Source organism: Sapajus apella, unplaced genomic scaffold, assembly GCF_009761245.1.
Source record: "Sapajus apella isolate SASKATOON/1434 unplaced genomic scaffold, GSC_monkey_1.0 scaffold14, whole genome shotgun sequence".
NCBI classification, from domain to species: Eukaryota; Metazoa; Chordata; class Mammalia; order Primates; family Cebidae; genus Sapajus; species Sapajus apella.
This window is the reverse complement of record NW_022436954.1, coordinates 13,190,648-13,213,516: the sequence shown is the minus strand read 5'-3', so window position 1 is coordinate 13,213,516 and position 22,869 is coordinate 13,190,648. Positions and strand designations below refer to the sequence as shown.

The 22,869-nt window shown below is 47.0% G+C and overlaps 1 protein-coding gene across 5 annotated transcripts; it reads left to right on the top strand.

Moving 5' to 3' along the window:
* Positions 1-5,542: 5,542 nt before the first annotated feature.
* SERPING1 (serpin family G member 1) lies at positions 5,543-22,009 on the top strand. 5 transcript variants are annotated; one of them, XM_032283365.1, is made up of 9 exons: positions 5,568-5,740; positions 6,280-6,352; positions 8,081-8,219; positions 8,253-8,588; positions 9,939-10,073; positions 12,785-12,988; positions 13,185-13,324; positions 18,906-19,125; positions 21,484-22,009. In XM_032283365.1, exons 2-9 carry the CDS (start codon positions 6,302-6,304, stop codon positions 21,735-21,737), a joined length of 1,479 nt encoding a protein of 492 aa, XP_032139256.1. In that variant the 5' UTR covers positions 5,568-5,740; positions 6,280-6,301; the 3' UTR covers positions 21,738-22,009. The 5 variants fall into 5 exon arrangements, with proteins under 5 accessions (XP_032139253.1, XP_032139256.1, XP_032139255.1 ...); XM_032283364.1 differs by having other exon boundaries at positions 5,616-5,740; positions 8,081-8,230; positions 8,261-8,588; positions 21,484-21,996; XM_032283366.1 differs by having other exon boundaries at positions 5,695-5,740; positions 8,029-8,219; positions 21,484-21,996.
* Positions 22,010-22,869: the final 860 nt, after the last annotated feature.

The window sequence follows — 22,869 nt, the reverse complement described above, 5'->3', positions numbered from 1 at the left end:
GGGAAAGTTTTATGATGCAATGCAAAGTCATACTAACTATAAAGAAGATAAGTGATAAATTTGTCCATATTACAATGAATAATCTTTGTTTTTCAAAAATGCAATATTAATATAATGGAATAGATAGCATAGGATAGATTATATTTGCAACATATATAACTGACAAAAAGCTTGTAATCGGAAAGAACTGATTGGGTGTGGCAGCTCACTGTACTCCAGCCTGGGCAACAGAGTGTTATGCTCTGAAGGAAAGAAAAAGAAGGAAAGGAAAGGGAAAAAGAAAAAAAAGGGAAAGGAAAGGGAAAAGGAAAAGGAGGAGGGTCATATGTCCCCACCCAAATATCACCTTGAGTTGTAATAATCCCCATGTCTCAAGGGTGGGGCCAGGTGGAGATAATTGAATCATTGGGGCAGTTCCCCCATACTGTTCTTGTGATAGTGAATAAGTCTCATGAGATCTGATGGTTCCCCTGCACAAGCTCTCTTGCCTGCCCCCATGTAAGGCATGACTGTGCTTCTCATTTGCCTTCCACCATGATTGTGAGGCATCACAGCCATATGGAGCTATGAGTCAATTAAACCTTTTTCCTTTATAAATTACCCAGTCTTGTGAATCACCTGAGGTCTGGACTGCAAGACCAATCTGGCCAATATGGTGAAACCCCATCTCTACCAAAAATACAAAGGTTAGACAGGCGTAATGACACACACCTGTAGTCCCAGTTACTAGGGAGGCTGAGGCAGAAAAATTGCTTGAACCCAGGAGACAGAAGGTTGTAGTGAGGCAGTGAGCCGTGATCATGCCACTGCACATCAGCCTAGGTGACAGAACAAGATTCAATCTCAAAAAAAAAAAAAAAAAAATTACCCAGTTTCAGATATGCATTAACAGTACAATAATGAACTAATACAATGGGCGAGGGAAGAAGAGAGGAGGGAAAGAATTCCTAAATCAGGCTGGGTGCGGTGGCTCACCCCTGTAATCCCAGCACTTTGGGAGGCCAAGGAAAGCAGATCATTTGAAGTCAGGATTTTGAGACCAACATGGTGAAACCCCATTGCTACTAAAAATACAAAAAAATAGCTGGGCGTGGTGGCAGGCACCTGTAATCCCAGCTGAGGCAGGAGAATTGCTTGAGCCTGGGAGGCAGAGATGGCAGTGAGTCAAAATTGTGTCACTGCACTCCAGCCTGGCCGACAGTGAGACTCTGTCTCAAAAAATAAAAATAAATAAAATAAAAATAAAAAGACACACACCCTTTCCCCTTTTTGCACTGCATCTAATCACATATAATGCTATGGGATAGGAGGTAGGACTCCACTCGCGGGGTGCGGCTCAGATACCGACCAAATTGAGGACTAGCCAAATCAAGGCCGGGCGGAAGCAGTTTTCCATAAGATGTGTCGGCCAGTGTGCCATGGCAGTTTACCATTGTCATGGAAACACCTGGGAGTCACTGCCCTTTCCACAGCAAAGACCTGATGACCCAAAATTTCCTTTCCCTGCCCTAGAAATTTCTGCATAAACTGCTTCTTTTTTTTTTTTTTTTTTTTTTTTGAGATGGAGTTTCGCTCTTGTCGCCCACGCGGGAGTGCAATGGCGCCATCCCGCTCACTGCAACCTCCGCCTCCCAGGTTCCAGCGATTCTACTGCTTCAGCCTCCTGATTAGCTGGGTTTACAGACACCCGCCCCCACGCCTGGCTAATTTTTTGTATTTTTAGCAGAGACGGGGTTTCACCATGTTGGCCAGACCGGTCTCAAGCTCCAGACTTCAGGTGATTCACCCGCCTCAGCCTCCCAAAGTGCTGGGATGACAGGTGTGAGCCACCGCGCCCGACCCTAAAGTGCTTTTTAATCTGCGCATAGTGAAAAGTGGGTATAAATATGGCTGCAGAAGTGCCCTGAGCTGCTGCTATCTCTGCCTACGGAGTAGCCTTGCTTTGCAGGAGCTGTTATCGAGTTATGACACTGCCTCTTCAATAAAACTGTTTCCTTCTACCTCGGGCTTGCCCTCGAATTCTTCCCTGGGCAAAGCTAAGAACCCTCACCAGCTAATCCTCACTTTGGGGCTCACCTGTCCGGCATCAAGACCATTACCTTTGGGGTTATCATTATCATCTCATTCACATCTCTACCAGACAAAAACTATTTGCGCCTTACCCATTTTTGATAGGTCAGCATCTGACATTACAGACTCTTGGCCCTAATCTAGAACAATAAGAAATGAGAGAAAATTCTATTCCTCTAGAATGGCATTTCTCAACCAACAAAGAATGGACTAAGCCCTAATGCCCAGCGCATTCTTTGTTGATAATCCACTTCTCTGCTCTGCAACTAGAGTGCTGCTAGTTGTGTACTATCTGTGGGAGAATTGAGAAAATAGTCCCTCCAACCATTTTCTGTGTTCCAAGAATCAAGTGACCCTGATTTTTCAGAATTATTTTGCCCTGTTTCCAAGTTTTGAATAATCTTTTTTCTTTTCTTTCTTTCTTTCTTTCTTTTTTTTTTTTAGAGACAGTCTCACTCCGTGGCCCAGGCTGGAGTGCAGTGTTGCGATCTCAGCTCACTGCAACCTCTGCCTCCTGGGTTCAAGCAGTCCTCCCACTTCAGCCTCCCAAGTAGCTGCAACCACAGGCATGTGCCACCACGCCTGGCTAATCTTTGTATTTTTAGTAGAGACTGGGTTTTGCTATGTTGGCTAGGCTGGTCTTGAACTCCTGACCTCATGTGATCCACCCACCTTAGCCTCCCAAAGTGCTGGAATTACAGGCATGAGCCACAGTGCCCACCAAAAATTTTTCTTAAGAAGAAATACTAACCAGCACTTTGGGAGGCTGAGGCAGGCAGATCACAAGGTCAGGATATCGAGACCATCCTAGCTAAAACAGTGAAACCCTGTCTCTACTAAAAATACAAAAAATTAGCCAGGCGTGGTGGCATACCCAGCTACTGAGGAGGCTGAGGGCGGAGAATCACTTGAACTCGGGAGGCAGAGGTTGCAGTGAGCTACTGCACTCCAGTCCTGCTGACAGAGTGAGACTCTGCCTTAAAAAAAAAAAAAAAAAAAAAAAAAAAGAAAAGAAAAACTAAAGGTGTTTAGTTTTTCACACTCTAAAATGTGAGAAAGAGTTCAGCCACAGCAACTTGTACTTTCAGTATTAGAGGACTCACCTGGGAAAAAAACCTGATAAAAATGCTCTGGGTACAGGAAGAGCTTTCGTGAGAATTTGAACCTCATCCAATATCAGGAAATTCACAGCAGGGAGAAGCCATGTGCACCTACAACATGCGGGAAGAGGGTTTCTGTGGGTTCAACACTCCTCAGGCACTAGAAGGAAAGGTCCTTGTTGCAGAGAAATCCTAGACCCGCTCCCAGTGGGAAGAGGACTGAATTCACAACCTTACAGTGATTGAATATCTCAACACCCACACTAGGGAGAAATTCTGCGAACATCCTGATTAAGTCAGTTTCAGCTCCAGTTTCAGCAGTCAGGGGAGACTTCACAAAGCAGACATCCTTTAAATGTCCAGAAAGTAGGGATGGTGCTGGCCAGAGAGCTATTATAGATGGCTGAAGGAGGTAGACCCACAAGCCGGGAAAACCTCTCCATTGGGACTTTTTCACCCTGGAACTTTGGCCCTCAAAGCATCAGATTCTTGCAGCTGGACCCAGAATATTCCCTTTGCTGTCTGCTTCAGGTTAGCCCCTGGTGTGTGTCAATTATCTGTAAGGTTTAATAAAGAATTTCAGGGTCAAGCAGACTTGGTCCGCATCCTGGCTCTGTCACTTACTGGGTTTGTGATATTAGGTGGAGCGATTAATTTCCCTGAGCCTCATTTTGTTAACTTGCTTAAGATGGGATTAATATAGCACCCACTTCATAGGTGATGAGAATTAATGAGAGGATGAATGTAAGCACATGGTGAGCATTCAGTGAATGAGGTTGCTTTCTAACTTTCTTTTCCTTTGGCTGACCCATTTCCCAGAATCCACAAGCTCATGGTCCCTTTGAGGCCACCAGCGTGAGCACTACAGATGGAGAAGTGTTGTTTTGTGTGCAGCTGTTCAAACGGTGGCTCTGATGTTATATAACTTTCCCATGGTTTAGGAGGCTGCAGAGAATAAAGCACAAAGCTGGGGAAGACTCTTTCTGGGTCTTGTCCAAGGACCCCCGAGAAGACACACAAATATTCTCCTGTTTCTGTCCTTGGTCAGTCCCTTTGAGTAGCAGTTCTCGTGCTAGCAGTTCTGGTGCTAGCCTGAAGTGAGACAATGATGGAACATTATAGCCATGTTAGGTCATCAGAAACAACCTCTTTGTTTTGCAGAGGAGGCAGGGTTACCAGGTTTAGCAAAAATACAGAATGCCAATTATATTTGAATTGCAAATACACAACAACAACAACAAAATGTTTTTACCATAAGTATATCCCAATGTAAGCATTTTTACCATAAGTATATCCCAATGTAAGCTTTTTTTTTTTAGAGACAGCAAGCATCTCACTCTGTTGCCCAGGCTGGAGTGCAGCGGCGTGATAAATGCTAACTGCAGCCTCAAACTTGTAGGCTCAAGGGATCCTCCAGCCTCAGCCTCCCAAAGGACTCGGATTACAGGTATGAACCACCAAACCTGCCTACTTCCTGATTTTATCTGACAACCCTGAGAGGACAGCTAGATGTTGAGGACAGCTAGATGTCAAGCAGGAAAGCAACTGGCTGGCTCACACAGCCAGCTAGGTCTATGGTGGTGCCCTAGTCACAAACACATACGCCCCAGCTTTTAGGTTTTTAAATATTTATTTGTTTTTTGAGACATCTTGCTCTGTCACCCAGGCTGGAGTGCAGTGGCGCAATCTCAGCTCACTGCAACCTCTGCCTCCCTAGTAGCTGGGACTACACATGCGTGCCAGCACTGCCCAGTTAATTTTTGCATTTTTAGTAGAGACAGGGTTTCCCCATGTTGGCCAGGCTGGTCTCAAACTCCTGACCTCAAGTGATCCCCCCACCCTGGCCTCCCAAAGTGCTGGGATTACAGATGTGAGCCACCACAACCGACCAGTTTTTAATTTTTAATTAAGGTGAATGCTTTCTGAGCTGGGTGCCTCTCATCCCTTGTCTGTTATACAAGACAGAACTACAGATTATGGGTCTCTTAAGAGCAAAGAATGACAGAACACCTACAGGGCACAGAAGAGATGGAAGCAGGGATTCAGCTTCAGGATGCTTCTCCAAATGAGGGTGACCGGGGCGGGACATTTCACTGCTCTAAGGCTCAGTTTCTGAACTATCAAACGGGCACAATGGGGCCTATTTCCAAAGGGTTACTTTGAGGATCAAGGGAGAAGAGCAATTTCCAAAATGCTCATTCCTTTAAAAATTGCGAAGCACATTTTGTGTACGTGCTGTTTTTATTGTTACCCATGAAGACCCCGGGGAAACTTTGGTTGCAAGGAGAGCTGAGAGCTGCCCTCAAGCTTTCCCATTCACCCCACCCACCAGGGGATTTCGGCTAAATTCCTGGCCTGAGGCACAAGGAGGACCCAGCACTCAGCCCCATCTCGTCCCATCCTGATTTACAGGAACTCACACCAGCGATCAATCATCCTTAATTTGTAACGGGGCAGTGTCCTGGGCCAGCCAATAGCTAAGACTGCCCCCCCCACACCCCACCCTCCCTGACCCTGCGGGGCTCTCTAGTCAGTCTGCACTGGAGCTGCCTGGTGACCAGGAGTTTGGAGTAGGTTTGGTGCTGGGCAAGGGTGGGAAGTAGGGTGGAAAGCGTGAGGTGAAGAGGTCCAGGGAGGGGGTCTCCTCACCCCCGCCTTCCTGCTCCCTTTGATCTCGGTGGTCTCCATAGGTTTGCTTCCACCTGGGACTTCTGCCTTCTCCTCCCCCAGCCCCTCCCGCCTCAGGCCTGTTGTGTTCAGCCCCTCTGGACTTCCCCTCCCCCACGCCTCTGGCCTCATTGTTTGGTTAAAGCAGGACCCCCCGCCCCCAAACCTCCCCTCCGACTGAACAGATGGACGGAGACCCGGGCCTGCGGGGAGAGGAAGGGCCAGCCGGTGCCGGGAAAGGGAAGCGGTTTGGGGAAAACAAAACAGAGGGAGGAGCCAGGGAGAAGGTGGCCCCGAGAGGGAGGAGGAGGGAATTCGCTGAGAGGGGCTGGGGCTTGGGATGGAATGGGGGCGGGCCCCGCGCGGGGAGGGGGTGGGGGCCCCCCCGGGCTCCCTGGGCTCCCCGGCTAGGAGCTGGCTCCGATGCTGGCTGGCTCCGCAGGTCCGCTGACGTCGCCGCCCAGATGGCCTCCAGGCTGACCCTGCTGACCCTCCTGCTGCTGCTGCTGGCTGGGGTATGTGGTCCCTTGTGGGATGGGGGACGGGGGTGGAGAAGGGGAGGAGGAATGGCGCGGGATGGGGGCGGTGGCTGAGGATTAACCCTTCAGGCTCCAGAGAATGAGGAGCTCTCCTCTTGGGATCAGCGAGTGTGATCCTTGCACCCGCACTCGTAGATGGTGGAAAGAGCTCAGGACTCTGACAGATGCAGGTTCTAATCTTGGCGGGCCACGCAGGAGCTGCGCTGCCTGGTCTTGAGCAAGTCACTTTTCCCAGCCTGCTCCTCCTGATTTATAAAATGTTGAATAAACAGATCCCACCCTGTCCCCCAAATGGGCTTGGCAGGAGGATCACATAGGGCAAAGAGATGGGGAACATTTTGTGATATCAAAGGAAGAGTTTGCTGTAGAAAAGAGCTGTGGGAGGTTTGGCTGCTGTGACACAGGCTGTGGTCCCAGGCCAGGGCCTGTGAAGACAGGGAGGAATGGTAGCAAACATACCTGGGTCTGGGTGGGCGTCAATAGCAGCGAGAGGTCCCAGTGGTCTGGTAGGTCGTGGACTAGAAATAAGGCTAAGAAGTACGAGAGATGTGCAAGTTGGCATCACATACTCAGCAGATGATGTAGCTATGAGCAGAGAGTTTGGAATCAGAGACCTCGTTTTGACCCCTAGCTGTTTCTCCCATTTCTGTGAGACCCTGGACTAGTTAGTGGCTCACACCTGTAATCCCAGCACTTTGGGAGGCTGAGGCTGGCGGATCACAAGGTCAGAGTTCGAGACCATCCTGGCCAACATGGTGAAACCCCATCTCTACTAAAAATACAAAAATTGGCTGGGCGCAGTGGCATGTACTTGTAGTCCCAGCTACTTGGGAAGCTGAGGCAGGACAGTCGCTAGAACCCGGGAGGCAAAGGTTGCAGTGAGCTGAGATCGCACCACTGCATTCCAGCCTGGGCAACAGAGGAAAACTCTGTCTCAAAAAAAAAAAGTGTCAGCATCAGTTTCTCTACTTCTGAAATGGGGCTAATGCATGGTTTCTGAGCTGAGGATCTGTTGACATTGGGGCTGGATAATTCACTGCTGAGGGGCTATCCTTTACATCTTAGGATGTTTTGTAGTATGCTAGATTCTGGTAGCATCTTCCCTGCTGTCTCCCTATGACAACCAAGAATGCCTCCAGAGTCAAAATACCCCTGGGAGTCAAAATCGTTTTGGAGCCGCTGGCCTATGCTACTTCTCTCTCCCTCCCTCCCTTCTTTCCCTTTCTAATGTGTATTGTTTTTCCACACCCACCAATGGGTCGCAACCCACAATTTGAAAATTTACTGTTCTAAAGCAAGGGCCGCAAGTTCTAATGTCCGTATTAGCCAAGCAAGTGAGTCAAACAGGTAGATATTTACAGGAAATTACAAGAACATAGATAAATGGCAGTTGACACTCAGCTTCACTGCTTGGAAAACAACTTCCTACAGGGCAGTAATTGGTCAGAGATTACAGAGTCCCTGACTGTCCCTCCTCTTCTACAGAGCACATTCCTTTGCACCTCCAATGTCACCATGGATTGCCCCTTCTCTGAGGAATTAGTGGTGGTGGTTCTAAGACAGGCTCCTCACCCACCACACTGTCTCAGAAATTACTCTCTGGTACAGGACATTTTCCACATCCCCTTCTCTTCTTGCTTTGAGTATTTTAGGGGACTGTGGCTCATAGAAAGAAAAAATGAACCTCAGTTTCTTGAACCACAGGATGCAGCCTCCTCAAATCAAACTGCTGCCAGCTCCAGCTCCAGTGATCCAGAGAGTTCACAAGGGAGAAGTGAAGGGAAGAAAACAGTGGCAGATATCTCCAAGAGTCCATTAATTGAACCCATCCTGGCAACTTCCAGCCTGCCGACAACCAACTCAACAACCAATCCAGCCATGCCGACAACCAACTCAACAACCAATTCAGCCACCAAAATAACAGCTAGCACCACTGATGAACCCACCACCGAACCTACCCCCCAACCCACCCAATCAACTACCCAGCTTCCCACAGATTCTCCTACCCAGCCCACTACTGGGCCCTTCTGCCCAGGACCTGTTACTCTCTGCTCTGACTTGGAGAGTCATTCAGCAGAGGCCATGTTGGGGGATGCTTTGATAGATTTCTCCCTGAAACTCTACCACGCCTTCTCAGCAATGAAGAAGGCAGAGACCAACATGGTTTTTTCCCCATTCAGCATCGCCAGCCTCCTCACCCAGGTCCTGCTCGGTAAGACCCTGACTGAATTCTTTCCACGTCATTTGTTCGACACTCCCATGATGGTCACCAAGCCAGACACTTACAAAACCATGCCTCTGGGAAGAGCTGTAAAAATGGGTTATATATAGTGGTGGGGTAGAGGGATGTATCCTTTGATTCTTGAACACTCCATCATTTAACAATGATTTAATAGGCACGATTGCTTATAAAACCCTATGACTGTACAAGAACATGTAAAATAAGGTCCCAGCCACTAACCATGTTTCACAGCAAGGAGAGGTAATAAGAAAGATGAAATCGGGTGCTGTAGCTCATGCCTGTAATCCCAACACTGGGAGGCCAAGGTGGGTGGATCACCTGAGGTCAAGAGTTTGAGACCAGCCTGGCCAACATGGTGAAACCCCATCTGTACTAAAAATACAAAAATCAGTGGGGTATGCTGGTGCATGCCTGTAATCCCAGCTACTTGGGCAGCTGAGGCAGGAGAATTGTTTGAACCCAGGAGGTGGAGGTTGCCATGAGCTGAGATCACACCACTGCAATCCAGCCTGGGCGACAGAGCGAGACTGTCTCAAAAAAGAAAAAAAAAAAAAGATGAAATCATCAGAGATAGACCTAGAATAGATTGTGGCACTATGGCTTTCCAGCTCTGTGACCTTAGGCAGATCACTGTAAGCACGCTGAGCCTTGACTCCTCTTGTGTGAAATAGCGATGATGCTATCTACCTCAAAAGATTAAGAAGCAGATAGCCTAGTGCCTGACTTAGTGGGAGGTCAAAAAAATGTGGATCCTCTGCCATCCTGAGGGATTACTGTCAAGTCCCATTGGGTAATTACCCTAGGAATGGCACAAACAAATCACTACAAGCAGTGGAGAGTGAGCTATCACTCCCCAGGGGGAATCCTAAGAAGGCTACAGAATCTTTCTTGGCCAGGCACGGTGACTCACATCTGTAATCCTGGCACTTTGGGAGGCCAAGGCAGGAGTTTAAGACTAGCCTGGCCAAAGTGTTGAAACCCTGTCTCTACTAAAAATACAAAAATTAGCCAGGCATGGTGGTGTATGCCTGTAGTCTCAGCTACTTGGGAGGCAGAGGTGGGAGGATCCTTTGAACCTGGAAGTTGGAGATTGCAGTGAGCTGAGATTGCACCACTGCACTCCAGCCTGGGCAACAGAGCAAGACTCTCTCAAAAAAAAAAAAAAAAAAGAAAGAAAAGAAACACTTCCAGCTCAGATGATCTGTGATCCCCTCCAAAGCACAGAACACCCTCCATTCCAGCCTGGTCCCCAACCCTCATTCCCAAGAAACATCCCCAACTCATCCTGCAGGTACCCTTAATCTCTGCCGTTTGTTGCAGGGGCTGGGGACAACACCAAAACAAACCTGGAGAGCGTCCTCTCCTACCCCAAGGACTTCACCTGTGTCCACCAGGCCCTGAAGGCCTTTACAACCAAAGGAGTCACCTCAGTCTCTCAGATCTTCCACAGCCCAGGTGAGTACCCAGGAAGGGGCAGTGTCTGCAGAGAAAGGTCCTGAGAGGACTCTGAAGGGGGTCCCAGCACTGGGGAAAGGACAGGGGGAATATTGGAGCTCGAGTATCAGGGATGGACTGCAGAGCAGGTGAAGACCTTGGCAGGAGCGTCAGGTGACTCCAGGAACTGGATTGTTGTTCTAGTGAGACCTTAGGCAAGTCTCTTGCATTCATTAACTCCTTTAGAATAAAAATAACTGGGCAGGGGCGGTTCACGTCTGTAATGCTAAGCACTTTGGGAGGCCAAGGCCTTCAAGACCAGAATGGGCAACGTGGCAAAACCCAGTCTCTATTTGAAAAAAAAAAAAAAAAATTGGGTACAGGATGGGGCTGGGCATGGTGGCTCATGCCTGTAAGCCCAGCACTTTGGGAGTCCAAGGCGGGCAGATCACCTCAGGTCAAGAGTTCGAGACCAGCATGGCTAACATAATGAAACCCTGTCTCTACTAAAAATACAAAAATTAGCCAGCTGTGGTAGCGCGTGCATGTAATCCTAGCTACCCAGGAGGCTGAGGCAGAAGAATTGCTTGAACCTAGGAGGCTGAGGCAGAAGAATTGCTTGAACCTGGGAGACTGAGGCTGCAGTAAGCTGAGATCTCACCACTGCACTCCAGCCAGGTGACAGAGCAAGACTCCCATCTCAAAAACAAAACAAAACAAAACAAAAACCCACCGTTCTCCTGCTTTAAAACGTTTGATAACCATCGAACTAATCTACCCACCTCCCTTTTTTAAAAAAGGGAAACACCTTTTAATGTGCGGTTTTTGTTGTTGTTGTTGTTGTTTAAAGCTACAAAAGCAATACTCAGGTCTGGTGCAGTGGTACCTGTAATTCCAACACTGAGAGGCCGCCATAGGAGGATTGCTTGAGGCTAGAATTTCAAGACTAGCCTCTGGGCAACATAGAGAGATCTCATGTCTACAAAAAATTTTAAAAATTATCTGGGTGTGGTGGTGCATGCCTGTAGTTCCAGCTACTAAGGACTGAGGCAGAAGGATTGCTAAAGCCAAGGAATTCGAAGTTAGAGTGAGCTATGTTTATGCCACTGTATTCCAGCCTGGATGACAGAGTAAGACCCTGTCTCTAAAAAATAAAAATAAATTTAAAAAATAAAAATAAAAAACAAAAATAAATTTAAAAAATTCACCTCTCACCCCATCATCTAAAAAATACCCCCTTCTAGATGTGGGAAAAATATGACTCAGAGGAGTTCAAGAAATGTTGCACTTATTTATTACTTACAAAGCTATAACTCAGCTTTATCTGCTGTCTGGCTAGGTTGGAGAAAAATGTAACAACATTCAATATGTTATGGCTTCTATTCCCATCTAGCTGCACCCTGGAGCTGTGCCAAGGAAGGTTCTTGGTCTTACGTTGTACTTAGGCATCAGCAAAGCCTGAGAAAATATCTTTTTTGTTTGTTTGTTTGAGACGGAATCTCTCCCTGTCGCCCAGGGCTGGAATGCAGTGGCACGATCTCAGCTCACTGCAACCTCAGCCTCCCGGGTTCAAGTGATTCTCCTGCCTCAGCCTCCCAAATAGCTGGGATTACAGGTGCTGGGATTATTATAGCTGGGATTACCTGCCACCACACCCAGCTAATTTCTGTATTTTTAGTAGAGATGGGGTTTCACTATGTTGGCCGGGCTGGTCTTGAACTCCTGACCTCAAATGATCCCCCTCCTTGGCCTCCCAAAATGCTGAGATTACAGGTGTGAGCCAACATGCCCAGCTGGGAATATATCTTTAATCTACTTAGTCCTGGAAAAATTATCTTTTGAATGATTTTTTTTTTTTTTTTTAAAGATGGGGTTTCACCATGTTGGTCAGGCTGGTCTTGAACTCCCGACCTCAGGTGATTTGCCCACCTTGGCCTCCAAAGTGCTGAGATTACAGGCATGAGCCACCTCGCCCGGCCAAATGCTTTTTTTTTTTTCCAGTGGACCGAAGGTTTTTGGAGAGCAAAAGTCAGGAAGTTTTGTCACAAACTTCCACCAAGGTCAGGAAACAGAGTCTATTCCATGCTGAATTAAGGACAAAAAGAGGGAAAATAGAGGCAAATGGAAGTTAATATCTCCCTTTTTTTTTTTTTTTTTTTTTTTTGAGATGGACCCTTGCTCTTGTTGCCCAGGTTGGAACTGCAATGGCACAGTGTGGCTCACTGCAACCTCCATCTTTCAGATTCAAGTGATTCTCCTGCCTCAACCTCCCAAGTAGCTGGGATTACTGGCACGCACCACTATGCCTGGCTAATTTTTTGTATTTTTAGTAGAGATGGGGTTTCATCACGTTGGTCAGGCTGGTCTGGAACTCCTGACTTCGTGATCTGTCCGCCTTGGCCTCCCATAGTGTTGGGATTACAGGCGTGAGCCACCACGCCCAGCCGGAAGTTAATATCTCAAAAAGATTATCTTGCTGAGCCATAGTCACATAGTAAGCGGAGGCAGCAGGGGCCCAGGGCTACTTCTCCTGTTCTTGGTTCTGGGTTTGCCTTCTTTGAGCTTCATTGCCACATCTGTAAGAGGAGTGGACGGGACCCTGCTCTGCCATGCTATGTTCACTAGAGTGAGCAGACAGAGCCATGGGAGGCACGCTAACTCTCAAATCTTGCTCGTGGAAGGGAACGACATGTTTAGGAGACTCATGCCTCCCTTTCTCAACATACCCCCAGACCTGGCCATAAGGGACACCTTCGTGAATGCCTCTCAGAGCCTGTACAGCAGCAGCCCCAGAGGCCTGGGCAACAACAGTGATGCCAACTTGGAGCTCATCAACACCTGGGTGGCCCAGAATACCAACAACAAGATCAGCCAGCTGCTAGACAGCCTGCCCGTTGACACCCGCCTTGTCCTCCTCAATGCTGTCTACCTGAGTGGTAAGGGGGCACTTGGCCAGTTGGTCTTCCCATTTTGGGTCTTTCTTCCCTTCCTGGCTTCAAAGCCTCGCCTAACCCCAAGCTCTACAATCCAATCTCAATGTCCCTGCCCCACTCTCTGCTAACAAGGCTTTTAGCTCCTCTTGATCCTTTCCCTACCTGCATTAGAGCAACCCTCCCCACCTCTTCCCTCTAGCCAAGTGGAAGACAAAATTTGATCCCACCAAAACCAGGATGGAACCCTTTCACTTCAAAAACTCAATTATAAAAGTGCTCATGATGAACAGCAAGAAGTACCCTATGGCCCATTTCATTGACCAAACTTTGAAGGCCAAGGTAAGTTCTTGACCTTTCCTTCTCCTGTGTGAGACCCACTTGAGTCTCCTGACTTTTTTTTTGCTGTGGTCCCATCATTTTGGGGCACACGCATACAAATTCATCATTTCTACCCCTTCCATCTGTATTTTCACTCTATCTTTTCTCCTTCTCCTTTCTCTAGCCTTGGCCAAGGCAGGCATTGTATATTTTAGGCTGGAAACAGGATTCTCAAGTTTCTTCATGTACCTCTCCTACATTAAATGGCAAAATGTGAGTCGTGTTCCTATTCTACACATCTGTTTCTTTTTCCAGTCAACTCCTCAGAAGACCCTGGTGGCTTAACAAGTCCTGTGTGTATGTGTGTACCTTGTACAGCATGCCTATGTATGTGTACACGTGTATAAGGATATCCTTGTACATGCATATATGTGGTAAGTGCGTGTGCGCACATGTGTTAAATGGCTTAAGTGCCTTAGCAGAAATAGAACAATATAAATTGATGAGTGGGGAGGGAGAGAAGACGAAATATGGAACCCAGTGGATTCCAATTAGTATTTTACCTCATGCCCAGTTACCAGCTGTTTCCACCTTGTTAGGACGACAAAACACAGACCTATGGGGTAGAAAACAATGAGAGACAATGTCTCAGGACCTGGCCAAGAAACAAAGGATCTGTTCTTGGAACGTGCCAGGCTTGGTTCCACGTTGGGAGCTTTCCTTAGCATTCCTCTCTGCCTGGATCCCTCTTGACTCAGATCGTCACAAAGCTTGTTCCTTGTGGTCAATTGGGTGTCAGCTCAGAGGTCACCTTGGTGGAAAAGTCTTCTCGCCTTTAAAGTAGCCTCCTTCTCACCCTGTGATATCAGTGCTGTTTTATTGTATTCATGATACCCATCACCATCTGAAATTATATCATTTATTTGCTTCGGATATTGTCTGTCTCACTAAGATATTGTCTCTCTACTTGAATACAGGGACCTGTCTTGTTTCTTTCTGTATCTGGAGCGCCTAGAACAATGCCACCTGTAATAGGTGCTCATTCAGTGTTTGCTGAATCAATGAATGAATGAAATAGAGGGTGCCAAAGGGAGCTACTCAATTAGTAAAAGTGGCGGGAAGACTTCATTGGGAGGATTATTTTTCGAGACAGGGTCTCACTCTGTCACTCAAGCTGGAGTGCAGTGGCACGATCTCAGCTCACTGCAACCTCTGCCTCCCAGGTTCAAACAATTCTCATGTCTCAGCCTCTCAGGTAGCTGGGACTACAGGCACCTGCCACCACACCTAGCTAATTTTTGTATTTTTAGTAGAGACGGGGTTTCACCATGTTAGCCAAGCTGGTCTCAAACTCCTGACATCAAGTGATCCACACCCTCGGCCTACCAAAGTGCTGGGATTATAGGCGTGAGCCACAGTGCCCGGCCAAGGAGTTTATTTTTGATCATTCTTTGCTCACTTATTTATTCACTCATGTATTTATCTACCCATCCATCCATTCCTATCTAATGTATTTGTTCATTCATGACTCATTTAGCAGAACCAGAATAGCGTGGATAAGGCACAGAAGAGTGAATATATGTGACAGGTCCAGGGCATTGTTCAAATTCAAGATATGTGGGGGGAGGTATAAATAGGAGTTTTTTTAATCAATTGGAATAGTTAATTAAAGCCACGTATGTTAGGTAGAAAGTAGGAATTAAGAACAAGTGGGCTGGGTGCAGTGGCTCACGCCTATAATTCCAGCACTTTGGGAGGCCGAGGCGGGTGGATCACCTGAGGTTGGAAGTTCGAGACCAGCCTGACCAACATGGAGAAACCCTATCTCTACTTTTAAAAATAAAATAAAATAATAATTAAAAAATTAAAAAAAGAATTTAACAAGTTAGGTTTAAATGTAGCCATTTGAATTCATAAGAACAAGTGTTTCCACTCTAAAAATATGTTTAAAGTCTCACACAAAACTCTAAACCAAAAATCATTGTAAAAATTCCTTGGGAACAGACTGTTGTAGCCATTGAGGTGAGGTGACAGGTTAAGGTGAGCGTTCTGGACATATAGTATAGATAAGAAATATTCGAAGCACAAGGGAGGTATAATATGAAGAGTAATTTCCATCTCCCTAAGCCAGTTTTGCGTTTTGTTTGTTTTTCTTTCGAAACAAGAGTGTCATTCTGTCACCCAGGCTGGAGTGCAGTGGTGCAATCCCAGCTCACTGCAACCTCTGCCTCCCAGGTTCAAGTGATTCTCCTGCCTTAGCCTCCCAGGTAGCTGGGATTACAGGCGCCCGCCATTACGCTCGGCTAATTTTTGTATATTTAGTGGAGACAGGGTTTAGCCATGTTGGCCAGGAAGGTCTCGAACTCCTGACCTCAAGTGATCCGTCCGCCTCGGCCTCCCAAAGTGCTGGGATTACAGGCGTGAGCCACTGTGCCCAGCCCGAGGTTTTTTTTTAAAGCCAAAGAAAGAAGAGCAGTTTTGTGCACAAAAGCTACTATTTAGAGTTCCTTGAGGTTTAAACAGATAATTAATTTAATGTACCGACATGCAAAATTAAAATTTTACTTATGCCTTTTAATTTTTTTTTTTTTTTTTTTTGAGATGGAATCTCGCTCTGTCATCCAGGCTGGAGGGCAGAGGTGCGATGTTGGCTCACTGCATTCTCTGCCTCCCAGGTTCAAGCGATTCTCCTGCCTTAGCCTCACGAGTAGCTGGGACTGCAGGCGTGTGCCACCATGCCTGGCTCATTTTTTGTATTTTCAGTAGAGCCAGGGTTTCACTGTGTTAGCCAGGGTAGTCTCAATCTTCTGACCTTGTGATCTGCCAGCCTCAGCCTCCCAAAGTGCTGAGATTACAGCTGTGAGCCACTGTTCCTAGCCTATGCCTTTTAATTTTAAGCTGAACTTGCTACATTAAGAGTAGGATAATTTGGCCAGGCACAGTGGCTCGTGGCCTGTAATCCCAGCACTTTGGGAGGCCAAGGAATATGGATCACTTGAGGCTAAGAGTTTGAGACCAGCCTGGCAAACATGGTAGAACGCTGTCTCTATTAAAAATACAAAAATTAGCCAGGCATTGTGGTGCATGCCTGTAATCCCAGCTACTCAGGAGGCTGAGGCACAGAATTGCTTGAACCTGGGAGGCAGAAGTTGCAGTGAGCCAAGATCATACCAATGTACTCCAGCCTGGGCAACACAGTGAGACTCTGTCTCAAAACACAAAAAAAGAATAGGCCGAGCACAGTAGCTCATGACTGTAATCCCAGCACTTTGGAAGGCCAAGGCAGGTAGATCACCTGAGGTCAGGAGTTTGAGACCAGCCTGGCCAACATAGTGAAACCCTGTCTCCACTAAAAATACAAAAAAAAAAAAGTAACCAGTTATGGTGGTATATGCCTGTAATCTTAGCTATTTGGCAGGCTAGGACAGGAGAATCACTTGAACCCAGGAGGCAGAGGTTCCAGTGAGCCAAGATCCTGCCACTACACTCCAACCTGAGCAACAGTGAGACCCTATCTTGAAAAAAAAAAGAATAGGGTGATTTTTATATAAAAACACTAACTCTCATTTGTTTTTGAATTAATTGCCATATTGAACAGATTAAACTCCTTTAAACTATTTGTTCTATTACAAGCGTAATTAATATTCTCATAAACATTTCAAGCTCTCTTTAAAAATTTAATATGCTTGATTTTCTTTTTTTTTTTTTTTTTTTTTTTTTTTGAGACGGAGTTTCGCTCTTGTTACCCAGGCTGGAGTGCAATGGCGCGATCTCGGCTCACCGCAACCTCCACCTCCTGGGTTCAGGCAATTTTCCTGCCCCAGCCTCCTGAGTAGCTGGGATTACAGGCACGCGCCACCATGCCCAGCTAATTTTTTGTATTTTTAGTAGAGACGGGGTTTCACCATGTTGACCAGGATGGTCTCGATCTCTTGACCTCGTGATCCACCCGCCTTGGCCTCCCAAAGTGCTGGGATTACAGGCTTGAGCCACCGCGCCCGGCCAACAGTCACTATTTTAAATAACAAACATACAAGTTACCCTGAACTTAACACCTGGTTTTAACATGATGAAGTTGGTTTCCTTTGTCATTCTCATACTAAATTCTAAATCTTCCTGGTACTTAAGAATATTTACCCAAGGAAGTGGGTGAGATTTACCAGCTCAGGTACCCTGAGGTTACTGGCTTGAAAATTCAAGACCACAGCATGATAAATTTTTGGTCAGAGATTCAACGTTCATACATAGGACTTGAAAGGCACATGCTACTCAAATGAGTAAATCCGCTTGAGTCCTATGTCAACAGGGACCCCATGTCCATCCTCTTCAGTCAAAATTGGCTTACAACCTACTTCTTCTGGGCCATTTTTCAGGTTCTAACAATTGATTGCTGATTGCTTCAGTTAATTTCTTTCTCTTTTTTTTTTTTTTTTTTTGAGTTGGAGTCTCACTCTGTCACCCAGGCTGGGCAGCGGCGCAATCTCAGCTCACCGCAGCCTCAGCCTTCCAGGTTCAAGTGATTCTCCTGCCTCAGCCTCCCGAGTAGCTGGGATTACAGGCGCCTGCCACCGCGCCTGGCTAATTTTTATAGTTTTTAGTAGAGATGGGGTTTCACCATGTTGGCCAGGCTGGTCTTGAACTCCTGACCTCGTGATCCACCCGCCTCAGCCTCCCAAAGTGCTGGGATTATAGGCGTGAGCCGCCGTGCCTGGCATCAGTTAATTTCTTTATTGCCCAGTTGAATTCTGCATTCTTCCAGGTTCGTTTTGTTCTTTCAGCCTTAATTATAGAGTACCATTTCATGACAGTCTCATATCCTATTAGACTAGGGTTTCTGAACTTTGGCACTATTGACATATTGGGTCAGATAATTCTTTGTTGTAGGGGGCTGCCTCATGTATTATAGAATTTAGCACCATCCTTAGTTCTGCCTGCTAGAAGCCAGTAGCACTTTGTGCATCCTCCCTGCCCAGCTGTGACAACCAAAATGTCTCCGGACATTACCAAATGTCCACTGAGAGGCAAATTCACTCTGAGTTGACAACCCCTGTATTAAACCATGGATCCTGCACTTCTTACATACTTTTTTCTGGCCACCAGTTGAAAGTCCTTCTAATGGCAAAGCAGAAAGGTAGGCTAAGATCATCCTGTGAACTATCTTGAATGCCATGCTAAGATTTGTACTTAATATCATAGGCAGTGAAGAGCCATGGATAGTTTTGAAAGGGGCTGACCTGCTAACTCTGGTGGTTCATTAGGCATGCTATATACTACATGCACAACACATTTGGGAGGAAGGGAACAGGGGTCAGAGAAATCACATCACTTGCCCATATTACATAGCTTATCAGTGGTAGAGTCAGGGTATGATCAGAAACTCATGCTCCTCCTTCTGCCTCTCCCCCGCACAGAGTAAGAGCAGCACTGTTCACCCAGATGGTATCCCCATTTCGTGGTAAAGCCTGGAAGCCTCGGTCTGACTGCTGCTTGTTGAAATACAGACTGTGGCAGCAGACTGCAGGATGGCTTTGTAACACAGAGGGTGAGGGCCAAGAGAGAGCTGCAGTAGGAAGACTGTTAAGGTGCATCTCTTATTTTCTAGGTGGGGCAACTGCAGCTCTCCCACAATATGAGTTTGGTGATCCTGGTACCCCAGAACCTGAAACATCGTCTTGAAGATGTGGAACAGGCTCTCAACCCCTCTGTTTTCAAGGCCATCATGAAGAAGCTGGAGATGTCCAAGTTCCAGCCAACTCTCCTATCTCTGCCCCGCATCAAAGTGACGACCAGCCAGGATATGCTGTCAGTCATGGAGAAATTGGGTGAGCTCTGGCAGCTTGGGATTATGCCCAGGCAATCAGAGGAGAAAGGGGGATCCCTAAGATGCAGTTAGCATTCTCTGTAGTATTTTTTACATCCATAATCTTGTTTGTCCTGAAATCCTGCAAGTTAGAGGGGTAGGTGCTATTATCCCATTGGATCATTGTGGAAATGGAGGCTCAAAAGCTTTATGTGACTTACTCAAAGATTCCATGATTTATCCTCGAGCTAGTCAGAGGCAAACCAGAACACCGGTGCAGGTCTCCAGCCCTTCTGAGTTTTTTCTTTTTCTTTTTTTTACACTCTGTTGCCCAGGCTGGAGTGCAGTAGCGTGATCACTGCAACCTCCACCTCTCGGGTTCGAGTGATTCTCCTGCCCCAGCCTCCTGAGTAGCTGGGATTACAGGTGCCTGCACCACACCCAGCTAATTTCTATATTTTTAGCAAAGACAGAGTTTAATTGTGTTGGTCAGGCTGGTCTCGAACTCCTGACTCGTGATCCGCCCACTCGACCTCACAAAGTGCTGGGATTATAAGCGTGAGCCACCGTGCCCAGCCTCTCCTGAGTTTTTTCAGTGGTTCCTTGTGACATAAGCAGTGGGACAGTGGGACAGGTAACCAAGGTGAATTATGGATGTCTTTCCCCAGAGACGTTGCATAACAGTCAACTACGCCATGGCATATGCAAGTAGCTGTTAGGAAGTGCAGGCCTGGAGGCTTCTGAGTTTACGAGAGGCAACAGAGACTCCATTTTCTAAACTTTGTTTTTGTTTTTTTGGTTTTTTTCTTTGTTTTTGAGACAGAGTCTCACTCTGTCACCCAGGCAGGAGTCCAATGGCATGATCTTGGCTCACTGTAGGCTCCACCTCCCAGGTTCAAGCGATCCTCCTGCCTCAGCCTCCCAAGTAACAGGGATTACAGGCACCCACCACCACGCCCAGCTAATTTTTTTGTTTTTTAGCAGAGACAGGGTTTCACTATGTTGGCCAGGCTGGTCTTGAACTTCTGGCTTCAAGTGATCTGCCCACCTCAGCTTCCCAAAGTGCTGGGATTACCGGCATGAGCTACCATGCCCAGCCTCATTTTTTAACCTTATATCTCATGTCCAGCCCTGTCACTTCACTTCCTGTTAGAGAACTTGACCACCTAACACTTGATGTCATTTCCTTGTATATGCCTTCTGTATAGGAAAAAAAACCTCTTTTTTATTTTCATTCAACACTTCTGGCCACCAAATAGGTGTGGGAGTGTTTTCCAAGCAATTCTCTAGTTCTCAGGGGACACAAACTGCGCGTCCTACAATTGAATCCAATTCTAATGCTCTCTACCTGGAAATAACATCAGATCCCACAGTTTAAGGGCTCAACCCCACCAGATTTCCCCCCGTTTTCGATGTCAGTTGCAAGACAGGGTTGTCACTTGTGCGTCAGACCAACCAGCTGTAATTTGGAGATTCCCACTCCCTGCTAGGGTTTCATCATTTGCTAGAATAGCTGACAAAACTCAGGAGGCACTTAATGTTTACTGGTTTATTATATAAAGGATTAAGTAAAGGATACAGATGAACAGCCAGATGAAGTGATGCATAGGGCAAAATCTGGAAGGGTCCTGGGTGCAGGAGCATCTATCCTGTGGAGTTTGGTTTGCTGCCTTCCTGGTACAAGTATGTGTTCACCAACTGGAAGCTCTCAGAACCCTGTACTTTAGGAGGCTTATCATGTAGGCATGATTGATTATTACTCAGTCTCCAGCTCCTCTCCTCTCCCCAGAGGATGGAGAGTGGGGCTGAAAAAGTTTGAAGCTTCTAATCATGGCTTGGTCTTCCCGGTGACCAGCCCCCATCCGGGAGCCAACAGAAGTAGCCTTATTAACACAAAAGGCATTCTTAAGACCCAAGAAATTCCAGGGGATCTAGTAGCTCTGTGTCAGGAACTGAGATCCAAGACCGAATATCAGATGGTCTAATATTTGGAGCTAAAGATGCTCCTGGTGTATTTTCCCATTTTTCACAGCATCATAGCATTGCATATAATCTCATTTTTTAAATATATGTCCTATCTCTGATACATTACTTCACTTCCAAGGTCCTGGGAGATAAGGAAGCAATGGCATCATTTTTCAGGGTTGTTTCGAGGGTGGGGACAAGGCCTCTCACCTCTTGAGACAGAGTGGCAGTGTAGGACCCACTAATAGAGGATCCCACGAACTGGGCCAGACGGTGCAGTATGTAATCTGGCAAACAAGGGAGGAGGAGGAAGAGAGCATGGGGACTCAGGATGAACGCAGAGTATTCAGGACCCTCCATCCGCTGAGGGTTTCATGCTGGCCTCTGATTCTGTTTTTCTCTGGTATTGCCCTAGAATTCTTCGACTTTTCTTATGACCTCAACCTGTGTGGGCTGACAGAGGACCCAGATCTTCAGGTTTCTGCGATGCAGCACCAGACAGTGCTGGAACTGACGGAGACTGGGGTGGAGGCGGCTGCAGCCTCTGCCATCTCTGTGGCCCGCACCTTGCTGATCTTTGAAGTGCAGCAGCCCTTCCTCTTCGTGCTGTGGGACCAGCAGCACAAATTCCCCGTCTTCATGGGACGAGTTTATGACCCCAGGGCCTGAGACCTGCAGGGTCAGGTTAGAGCGAGCGCTACCTCTCTAGCCTCGGCTCTCAGTTGCAGCCCTGCTGCTGTCTTCCTGGACTTGGCCCCAGCCACCTCCTGCCTCAGGTGTCCGCTCTCCACCAAAAGGGCTCCCTCAGGGTCTGGCCGAGGGACCTACTTCTGTTAGCTCTTCTCCATGGCCCTGCCATGCTCTCCAAGCCACTTTTTGCAGCTTTCTCTAGTTCAAGTTCACCAGACTCTACAAATAAAACTTGGCAGACCATGACTTTCTCCGCTTTGCCTTTGTTGTTGGTTTTTATTTTTTTTAGGCAGGATCTCACTCTGTCATCCAGACTGGAGTACAGTGTTGAGATCATGGCTCTCTGGAGCCTTAACCTCCTGAGCTCAAGCGATCCTCCCACCCCAGCATCCTAAGTAGGTGGGACTGCATGTGCTTGGCACCATGCCCAGCTAATTTTTAAATTTTTTGTAGAGACGATCTTACTATGTTGCCTAGACTGGTCTCTAACTCTTGGGCTCAAGCAGTCCTCCTAACACAACCTCCCAAAGTGCTGGGATTGTAGGCATGAGCCACCATACCAAACCTTTCCTTTGCTTTTGAATATCAGCTGCTTCAATATTAAAGGGCAAGAGCTCCATGGCTCCTGCATCAGCCAACTATTGCTGTATAACAGGTCACATTAAACTCAGCAGCTTCAAACAGCAACTCTTTGTTATTTCATGTAAGTTTCAGGGTTGGCTAGGTGAATTTGCTGATGTGGGCTGGACCTGGCTGATCTTCTCCTGGGCTCATTCATACCTCTGTAAGGTATAGTTGGGTTGGTTAGGGGATGACTGGTCTTCTGTGGCTTCAGCCAGGACACCAGGACAACTTGGTTCTTCTACATGTCTTGTATGTCCATCTAGCAGGCTAGCCTGTAATGGAAAAGGGTCAAACAGGCAGTCTCTTTCTTACACCCCTGCTTGCATCAAGTTTACCCCTGTCCTAGCAGCAAAAGCAAATCACAGGACCAAACCTAGAGTAAGACTGGAAAAGCACTGCAAAGTTACAGGGCAAAGAGCCATTAATTGGGGACTGTTCATGCAATCCATGTATCACCCAGCCAACCCTGAAACTTACATGAAATAAC

Coding starts and splice junctions, on each gene's coding strand:
- SERPING1 (XM_032283363.1), top strand. CDS start 6,302: ATGGCCTCCAGGCTGACCCTGCTGACCCTCCTGCTGCTGCTGCTGGCT. Junction 8,589..9,938: donor CCTCACCCAGGTCCTGCTCG/GTAAGACCCTGA, acceptor CGTTTGTTGCAG/GGGCTGGGGACAACACCAAA. Junction 12,989..13,184: donor CAATGCTGTCTACCTGAGTG/GTAAGGGGGCAC, acceptor TCTTCCCTCTAG/CCAAGTGGAAGACAAAATTT.